We start from the raw sequence: 10,170 nt of genomic DNA on the forward strand, positions 1-10,170 counted from the left end.
CCCACATTTAACACCCGTTTAAGCTTCTCACATAGGTCACTCATTGTTGGCAAGCTACAGCCTGGGATGGGGGTCCACTGGTGGATCCCCATCTGGCTGCATCCCAGTTTTGCTGCTGATTCCGTGGGGCATCTGCTTGGCTTCATTTGGGAAGGGGGGTGGGGGTCTTTGTGTGTCATTTGCAGGTGGGTATGTGTGTGTGCGTGATTGAGTGAATGGCCTTGATGTGTGCATGCGTGCGTGTGTGTGTGTGCGTGCGTGTGTGTGTGTGTGTGCAATGTCCTTTAGACTTCTTGAGCTTGAAAGTCTGTATTTCATTCACAGCCTGAACTCTCGTATGGAAGCTTTCCTGTAAATTCTTACTGACAGTAATGATGTGCAATATTTTATAAAGCAAATCGTAAGACTCCGGAACCCCAAATCAAAAATTATATGCTGGCATTTTAATTATCGTATAAATTTCAATGAATTAACCCCCTAATTGCTAAAACTAGTCCGTACGTACATGTCGACATCTGTTACCTGGATACTAAAGTCAGATATGAAAGATTTGTCCTTTCTTCAAGAAAAAAAAATTCTAAACATTATTTTGTGCAGAAAATACAATACATATAAAGTTGTGCTGGAGAAATGGCTTTTATTACAGACATGATTGCTGTCAAAACATTTTATGAATGATAGTTCTGTTTAAAAAATATAGAAAATGCTCAAACGTGTCAATGTTTGGGTCTGCTTTTGGTCATGTTTGTATAAAAGCCAAATGAAGTGAGAAAGAAACCATCTGTGCTCTCAGGAGCAAGAAAATAAAAGCAGTCCTACATTGTTTGTTTTGTTTGTTTGTTTTTCCTGAATTATGGCAGTATGTACAAACACAGTAGTTGATAGTTGCTTAAAAAAAGGGGGGGGGGGAATCATTTCTGCACCTGTCACCAACATAAATAGAAGGTATGCAAATAAGACTGTCAAAAATAAGACAAAGTTGTGTTTTTTTTAAAAGGGATATGTTGTTGACTTTAGTGGGCAGGTTTGTAGGTGGATGGAAAAATGAAGGTGTCCAGGGCGAGGGGTGGATGGAAGGTCACAGAGAAGCTGATGTATAAATACAGTGAATAACAGGTCAGTCGCATCCAGTCTGCTCTTGAGCAAGCTAAAAGATGATTGGTCTGATTGTTTTCATGATCCTGGGCACTGCAGGTAAAGACTATTTGCATCATGCTCAAAGATTTTAGAGTAACACAGATTTTTAACTTTGATGAGTAGAACTTTGTTGTATTTCCTTTATATTACAGCTGCAGTCCCTTTGGATGACAAGATTGTGGGGGGTTACGAGTGTCCAGCTCATTCTCAACCCTGGCAAGTATCCCTCAATGAGGGCTACCACTTTTGCGGCGGTGCTCTCATTAACAACCAGTGGGTCATTTCTGCTGCCCACTGCTGGAAAATGTTTGTACCGACTTCTTGTATCTTAAAATTCTTGCTATGTGTGTTGTAAAATTATGATATTATTTTATGCCATGTTATACCCCTAATTAAAGATTGTGAATTATTATGTAGTTTTAGTTTGCATTATTCTCCTGAATTAGAAGAAGCTGATAACTATTGCATTAGTTAAACTGATTTGCATTACATTAAATTGCTGACTTGTTGTGAATGAATGATATTGTTTTATGATGCATTATATTGCTGAGTTATAAGAAATACTGTTCGCAGAAGGTTATTGTCTAATTTGTCTGAGTAGAAGAGAACAGAGTGTGCTGGAGTTTTCTGCCCCATTTCAGCAGGAGCAGATAAACAGGGAGCCAAGGTCGTAGCTCAGGCGCTGTGTGAGAGAGAGCATGTGAATGTTTAGGCTTTTTATGATAAGGTGGAGGCACCAGAGGCTATAAAAGTTTGAGCAATGCTCCACCATTTTGAGATTTTGAGGCTGTCTGCATCAGTGTCCATCTCCCACGTGTGTGATCATTAAATCATCGTTTGACTCAACCCGGCCGGACCAGTGTTGTTATTGTGGTTTTTTCTCTTGTCTCCATCCCCAATATTTTGAACCTTAACAGTGTCTAAGAGAACTGTAATAATTTAATTGTTGCTTGCTTTTCAGACCCTCTACCCATGTTGCCATTGTGGGTGAACATACAATCTGGTATACTGAGGGCACAGAGCAGTATATGCCAATTGACGACATCTACACACATGAGAGTTTTGATTACTTTACCCTAGACTATGACATCATGCTGATGAAACTGAAATACCCTGTTACTGTGGACGAGTACGTCAAGCCTATTGCTTTACCCAAAGCCTGCCCCACACCTGGGGATATGTGCACAGCATCTGGATGGGGGCAGACATTCCCTGGTCAAGGTAAGGCCCACCTGATTTTGACAAAAAAGGTTTTGAAAAATTGACTTGCTTTTGGCAACATATTAAGAATTTTCTCACAAACCTTGGTAAATTTAAAAAATATAGTTAAAACGTTTCATAGATATGAAGACATTTGAACTAAAGCCTTCAATAATTAAGAAATCTTTTCTGTAGAAAGCTTGTTTTTGGCTTAATGTGATGACTCTAAACAATAAAAAATGAATGCAGAGCACTTATTTTACACCAGTTTCAGAAGCCAGTTATTGTTGGCATGCAAGCATGATGTGGTTGTGATGCACACAGATGCTCTGAATACTTTAGTAAAGATAACAATCCCCTCTCCTTTCTCTCAACTGCAGAATTTTCATATGAGCTACATTGTGTAGAAGTCCCAATTCTGTCTGACAACGACTGTGAGAACTCCTACCCTGGAAGGATTACTGAGAGCATGATGTGTGCTGGATACCTGGAAGGGGGCAAGGATGCTTGTCAGGTATTTTTACCCAGTTACTTGAATAGTATACCATTGAATAGTATACTCATTAGTAAACCTTAATGAGATGAGATGATGAACAAACCCTGCTCTCTTCATACGCTTCCTCTCCCCTGCTCAGGGGGACTCTGGTGGCCCTCTGGTGTGTAATGGGGAGCTGCAGGGAATCATCTCTTGGGGCGTGGGCTGTGCTGAGCCCAACCTTCCAGGTGTCTACACCAAAGTCTGCTCTCTGGTTTCCTGGATCAATGACACTATTTCTCGATACAGCTAGACTGTCATCTCTAGAACTTCACGAGAGAAGGGAAAACAGAGAGATTGAAATTGAAGGAGACAGAGAACGGAGGTGGTTGTGGGTAGTGTCAGAAAGAAAAGCAACAGGCTAAGACAGAGTCACAAGGAAAAACCAATCTGAGGGCACAATAAATAAATTCAGCTATTCTGCATCAATATGTTTGTATTTATTTGTAATGTTTCTGCCACTTTGGCAAATGTCTTACTATAAGACATTTCTGTAATGTCTCATATTAAAAAAATGTAATTATTGTGTCAAAGTGTGGCTACCCTTTTACAATCATGAGTGACTGATGCAAAACTCAACACATAAAGTTGCTTCATTCAACAATGGAAACAGTTTTTATATTCAACTTATTTATGCATGCTTTTGATGCGGTTTTGTCAGAAGTTGTACTCCCCCACCCCCTATGTGAATATAACAGTAAATACTAAATATTGAAAATTATTGTGCAGCACGTAAGATCGAAAGTTTTATAAGAAGTGTTTACTTCAACAGAAGATCTGGTGGCAGAAACACACAAGGAGATTTCATGAAGACCTGTAGTTGAAGATATAAGGCATTTTTCCAAAGTGTCTTTTCAAAACATGGACCTTTGAAAAAAGTCATAGTTAATGTTAAAGTGTGCAGATGCTTGGACAAGCTTTACCTCCTGGCCGCTTATTTTGGGGATGCATTTTTTTCTCCCAAATATTTGTTGCCTAAACAGCATAAAAAACAAACTTATTTACATAATTGTTATATACTATATTAAAAAAAAGAAGAAAGAAAAAAAGCAATTAATGATCATAGATATAAGGTGCAGAAAAGCCATGAGTACATCAGTACATCACTAGATCCTGTCATGGCGGGGTACGCCGGTGTGTTTACGGACCGAAAAGCAGACACAGAAGACTGATGTCCAAAAACAAAAGAAACAAGGCAAAGCGAAACAAGGGCGAAACTAAACTAAAACTTAAACTAGGAAAGAACTAAACCAGCTATAAAACAACAGCAAGAGACAAGAACATGAACCTGAACAGGAACATGCAAAACATAAAAGTGAAAAAATTTAAACATGAGCATGAGTACGAGCAAAAACTCTGTGACGTGACCTGACATGACATGACCTGACAATAAGACAAACAAACGACCCGACAAAGAACAGAGGAAGACAGAGGACTTAAAAACACAGAGCGAAAATGAGGGAAGTGGACAGGGCTGGACTGGGACAAAAAATCGGCCCGGGCATTTTGACTAGAGACCGGCCCACCAAAAATGTGACGTCATTCAGGGGTAAAACCGCAAAGGATTCTGGGAACTTGTGGCAAGAGGTACTAGCGCATGCAGGCTTTCAATTGAACTCAGTTACACAGCGATAAAAAGAAACACAAAAAATGGCAAGAAGCTGTTGTATTATTAACTGCAATAGCCGGTGTTGTGCCAAAAAGTGATTGTCTGCCAAAAACTGATTTCTGGTATTTACCAAAAACTGATTGCTCGTATTGAAATTGCTATAAGTAACTTGTTGGGCTATAATATGTGAAACATATGTCAAATGCATCCCTCATGGATGACATAAAGTCATCTCTCCATCTCCATCTCTCTCTGCTGCTCTTCTGTCTCCTCTGTCACAGACTTCTCCACTTTTGATGATAAATCAGCCTGGTGCAACATGTAAGGATTGGCACAATTTGTTAATATTTTGAGGAGTTTGAGAAACTAACCTTAAGCATAAAATAAAATTTACTATCAGTAACTTCATAGCACCCGCCCAGCAGTATATAAACTCCGTCATGCTAGCTAGTACGCAGTACCAGTTATTCTAAGCGACTGTAAAAAGTCAGCACAACGAAAACAAACTACAACTAAACTTGGTTTATATCTGACACAGACAGACAGCAGGTCATAACTTCTTACCTGAAGTTCAGTTCTTCTGCCACTATGACCGGCGGCCGCCTCGGGTCTCTCCTCCTCTTGCCTCCGCTTTCCCTTATCCACCTGCTGGCCTCCACCACTTGCTGATGTTGCTAAATCTGTGGAAGCTATGCCATAGCTACCGCCAAACAATTCAGTTATTTTTTACACATTTGGCAGCGTCTGCCTGAAGGGCTTGTTTCTTTTTGGCTCTAATTTTTTCTGCACCTCCTTTCCTTTTTTTGTTCTCCATTTTCTTTAGTTCGTCTATAAGAGTGCTAAACAAGGGGGAGGGTGCATCCGACCTCCTCGGCTGTAATTGGTCCAGCCCAGAGTCGATCATGACCAATTGGCCAATCCAACACCTTTCATTATTTATACCCTTCCAAAAATAAAAAAAAATAAAAAAATAAAACGATCGGTCCATAAAAACAAAATGCCCGGTATGCCCGATGGCCAGTCCAGCTATGGAAGTGGAAATACCTGGGGAAGCACAGTTGACACAAATGAACATGGCACCACAGGTGAAATTAAAATGAAACAACTTGAACATCGAAACACCACCAAAAAACAAAACAAAAAACAGGAAACAAAGAGAGATGTAGACATGACAACACAAGCTTGACAATTAGAACATGGAACACTGGGAGACACCAACACACCGGCATAACTGAAAGAAAAACACTGACGTCAAGACAAACTGCATAGACGACAGGAAAAAACGTTTAAATCAAGAAACATAGATTAAAAAGTAGAATAAAACTCAACTACGTCCTAACTAATCCTAAGGACAGCACGGTGGCACGGTGGTTAGCACTGTAGCTGCACAGCACGAAGGTTCAAGAGTTCAATTCCACCATCAGGCCAGGGTCTTTCTGTGTGGAGTTTGCATGTTCTCCCCGTGTTTGCGTGGGTTCTCTCCGGGTACTCCGGCTTCCTCCCACCGTCCAAAGACATGCGTCTTGTGGGGATAGGTTAATTGGATAATCCAAATTGCCCATAGGTGTGAATGTGAGTGCGAGTGTTGGCCCTGCGACAGACTGGCGACCTGTCCAGGGTGTACCCTGCCTCTCCCCCTATGACAGCTGGGATAGGCTCCAGCACCCTCCACGACCCTGAAAAAGGATAAGCGGGAATGGATGGATAAATCCTAACTAATAACACAACAACTTAACATATTTCCAATATATATATATATATATATATATATATATATATAACATAAGAAATCAAAAATACAAAATAAACTCAATAAATTCTGGGTCACAGACCCCTGACAGATCGTTTCGGTCAAAAGCAGAACGTTCAGAGTTGTTCCCGACTCCTTTTAGAGCATTTGCTCTATATAGCTCTAAATTTTAGAGCTATATAGTGTTTTCTTTTTTTTTAAATTATTTGTAATTTTTAAAGAACTGAGGCAACGTGTGCTGCTATTAAAGGGTTTTTATTGATGGTCTAAAAGCATCAAAAGAAAAGGACCTGAAGGTTAAAAAAACAAGCACTGTAGTTAACTCTACTTTTTAAACTGGCTTGTTTGACACAATTCATCCACACACACACACAGAATTTGTCTATGAAAGGTCAGCAGAAGCAGAGAATAGACAGCCATCATTCACTTGTCCTGAGTTGATGATTGTGTCAGATCAGACAAACCATCACTCCAAAACCAGTGGACAGTTGTACAGGAATATTTCTAATGCGCTCTTCACAGAAATTAGTGCTCTTTCCAGGATTGTGGTGTGACAGACATGAGAAGATTAAATGGAATATGAGACGAAGACTGATTAGTAAATTAATGGCATAATGTAAAATTCAAAGTCCTTTTTAAAAATCATTTTGCATATTCATTTATAATTAACTTATTCACAATTCAAATGCAGGAAAATGAAATGGAATCATTAATGTGCAACAACCAAAGCAAACATCCATCCTTTAATGATGTATGAGAATCTGACTCTATATTGCAGATGAAGTTCTTGGCATATTTACTAAAATACTGAGAGGGTTTTAGAACAAATTTTAAAAATGTGAAAAAAAAGTGTGAAAAAAGTGTGAAATCAGCATTTAGATGCGTCTGTGTGTTTACGAAGAAGAGGGAGAAACCTTTCAACTGTCATGGTCCATTTGACTGGTTATGTTTTTGACTCTGGACTCCTAAGTTTAAAATTCGAGCCACTTCATTAGTTACATCTTGCTAAGACTAGATTGATTTTAATGGTAACAAATGCACTAAAGGGCTCAAAGTGTGCCACACCATTACACCACCACCAGGTTAAACCTCTAATACAAGACAGCATGGATCCATGCTTTCATGTAGTTTGTGCCAAATTTTGACTTCAAAATCTCAATTTTGCTGCAGAAATCGACTCATCAGAACAGGCAACATTTTTACAGTCTTGTGTTCAGTTATGGTGAGCCAGAGTGCACTGTAGCCTCGGGTTCCTGATAATAGCTGCCCGGTGTGACACCTAGTATTTTTTGTCCTGCTGCTGTAGCCTATCTGCTTCAAGTTGAGTTACTGTTACCGTTTTCATTTTGGTTTTTGTCGTAACGTTAATGATTCGAAACACTGTTGAACCATGTGTGAAAGAAATGAAATGAATTATTCTTGCTTCCTCAGTTTTTTGTATCTGTAAGTGTCTTGTGTATTGTTTTTTTGTTTGTATTGCCTTGGGGGGGGGGGGGTGTTATGACTTCCTGTTTGTCTGCTTGTCTTGTCATTGTTTTCTACTGTGCCTCATTCCCTATACTACATGGTCCTTTCTTCCATTTATTCTTCCTCTAAATTTTTCTGCAAGCTATTGGATTTCTGTTCTATGCCTCTAACAGTATCTGTCCTTTTAGACTTTTTAAATCACCAAATAAAAGGTCGGCTTTTTGTTTTTCTGTCTACCTCAAATGAATTTGGGTCCAAAACTACACAACATGCCAGTGTGGATTTGGTGTTGTAATTATAATGTAATAATAATAATTTGGATTCAAATTTGACCAATTTCTTTTAAATATCAAACTAACTAAATAAACAACTAAAATGCATCAAAGGAAACTCAATAGTAAACATTAGTATCTCTCTAAACTGACTCTCTAAAGGTCAGTACTGTAAAGAACTGCCTGCTACACTGTAAATATGATGATGATCATAAAGTCCTTTTTAAAATATTTGTTGCCAAATATATAAATGGCAAAGAAATGGCAAAACAAACAAAACTCAGTCTGTATGTTTTTATTGATTTACATGAAAACTGACTGCACCAGAACTCTACAACAGAGTAGAGTTAAACTGGTAAAAAACTAAATTCAGTGGAGTAAGGTGATGATTGAAGGATCAGACTTAATAGCTCGCCATGGTTTGCTCGATCCAGTCATTGAAGATGCAGACCTGTGAAAGGAAACAGATCAATGTTTGTTATTTCACTAGCTGGGCCCAAGTCCTCATTTTAGGTTTGAGAGTGTTTTAGTGGGTAAAAGTGAATGCTTTGACATGAATTGAGCTGCGGTTTGGGGAAGGCCTCGAAGTGGACTGGCGATGGCTCCCGGGCCTAGCAGATTCCCATGCACTAAATAAAAGTAAAGAAGTTAAAGAATGGAAAACAAGGAGGGAGGGACGGTGGGGCACGTAAACGAGAATGATCAGCTTGCAGAACTGGGGGAAGCTATATAAATGACAGCTGGAAGGAGCATATTTGGAGGAATCCTGCTCCTGAAATTCCAGTACATAATCTCCAATAAAAAGAGGATGGTGGAATGATGAAAGTTCCACAATGAGAACTTTTTTTCACATAGCTGTTGACAATCAAGAACTTATTTAGCTTTACCTTGGTATAAACACCGGGGTGGTCCCTCTCAGCACATCCATAGCCCCAGGACACAATACCCTGCAGCTCACCCTTGCACACAACAGGACCACCAGAGTCACCCTGAAAATAAAAGTAAAGAAAACAAAGATGGATGTCAAGAAATTATTATTTCAATCAAATTAAACATAAATTAAATGTGTTGTTGTCATTGTGGGATACATCCACTCTTGTGGCATTTTAAGAAAGCTTTACTATTCGAGAAGGGGACAGTTGCAGGTTTGACTTATTACATACCTGGCAAGAGTCCTTGCCTCCCTCCAGGTATCCAGCGCAGAACATGGAGTCAGTGATCATGCCAGGGTAGGAGTTATTACAGTCACTGTAGGACAGGATGGGGATGTTCAGGCACTGCAGCCTGTCCTGATCAGCAGCTGCAATGTTTGAAACAGCGTATGGATGAACAACGATTCATGCTGATGGAACCAAATGTCATGAAACATTTTTAACTTTAAACTGCTAACGTGCAGAAGTTACTCACTAGAGCTCATGGTGTTGCCCCATCCAGAGACTGTGCACATGGTGCCAGCAGGAGCACAGCTCCTGGGCAGAGCCACAGGCTGCACATAACTGTTGAGGGAGGCAGGCTGGCTCAGCTGGATCAGCATGATGTCATTGTCAATGGTCCTGGAATTATAATCTGGATGGCGGATGACACGGGAGGAGTCGATGAACTGCTCAGTTCCCTCATTGACCGAAATGTCGTGCTCTCCCAGACGCACCTGGATACGACTGAAAACATTTGAAAAACAGAAAGAATAGATTTAAACACTCAGAAACTACCAACAAATATTAATTGTGGATCACTCACTTAAATAAGATTTGAAATCTTACTGAAGTATACTTACGATTTGTAGCAGTGAGCAGCAGACACAATCCAATTCTGATTGACCAGGGAGCCACCACAGGTGTGGTAGCCAATGTTGAGAGACACCTGATGGGGCTCAGAGTAAGGTGTGCACTCAAACCCTCCGACGATCTTGTCGTCATCCAGGGCAACTGAAAACACAAGTGTAAACAAACTGTTTACTCCTACACAGCATAGATGTTTCAGGAGTGAAACATCTATGCTGTTTGATTTCCAGTCAAATGCATAAATCAAACCTATTTGATTGGCCACAGAAACATATGAAATTTGAGATAATAAAGCTATGGTGAATAAAGGTGTGATCTGAGAAAAGCCTTAAAACTTCACACTCACAAGCAGCTCCAATGAGCAGAACAAAGACCAGAGACCTCATGATTGCTGAGTGATCCTTTAGATGAGAGGACTT

General features: G+C 39.8%; 2 protein-coding genes across 2 annotated transcripts; one reads left to right on the forward strand and one right to left on the reverse strand.

The window, feature by feature from the left end:
- Positions 1-1,109: 1,109 nt before the first annotated feature.
- LOC147319002 (trypsin-2-like) lies at positions 1,110-3,460 on the forward strand. The gene is made up of 5 exons (XM_086311250.1): positions 1,110-1,194; positions 1,290-1,443; positions 2,099-2,358; positions 2,718-2,851; positions 2,973-3,460. The coding sequence occupies exons 1-5, from the start codon at positions 1,155-1,157 to the stop codon at positions 3,123-3,125; spliced, it is 741 nt and encodes a 246-aa protein (XP_086167376.1). The 5' UTR covers positions 1,110-1,154; the 3' UTR covers positions 3,126-3,460.
- A 4,789-nt stretch (positions 3,461-8,249) lies between these two features.
- LOC147319003 (trypsin-1-like) lies at positions 8,250-10,170 on the reverse strand. Its single transcript, XM_086311251.1, has 6 exons — positions 10,098-10,170; positions 9,745-9,895; positions 9,378-9,628; positions 9,134-9,270; positions 8,858-8,959; positions 8,250-8,421 (listed from the first exon to the last, which is right to left on the reverse strand). The coding sequence occupies exons 1-6, from the start codon at positions 10,135-10,137 to the stop codon at positions 8,374-8,376; spliced, it is 729 nt and encodes a 242-aa protein (XP_086167377.1). The 5' UTR covers positions 10,138-10,170; the 3' UTR covers positions 8,250-8,373.

The sequence above is a fragment of the Aulonocara sp. 'chitande type north' Nkhata Bay genome, linkage group LG11 (assembly GCF_057382095.1).
Source record: "Aulonocara sp. 'chitande type north' Nkhata Bay isolate Kocher_YH1m ecotype deep benthic linkage group LG11, A_spYH_male_GT1.1, whole genome shotgun sequence".
In the NCBI taxonomy this organism is placed as follows: domain Eukaryota; kingdom Metazoa; phylum Chordata; class Actinopteri; order Cichliformes; family Cichlidae; genus Aulonocara; species Aulonocara sp. 'chitande type north' Nkhata Bay.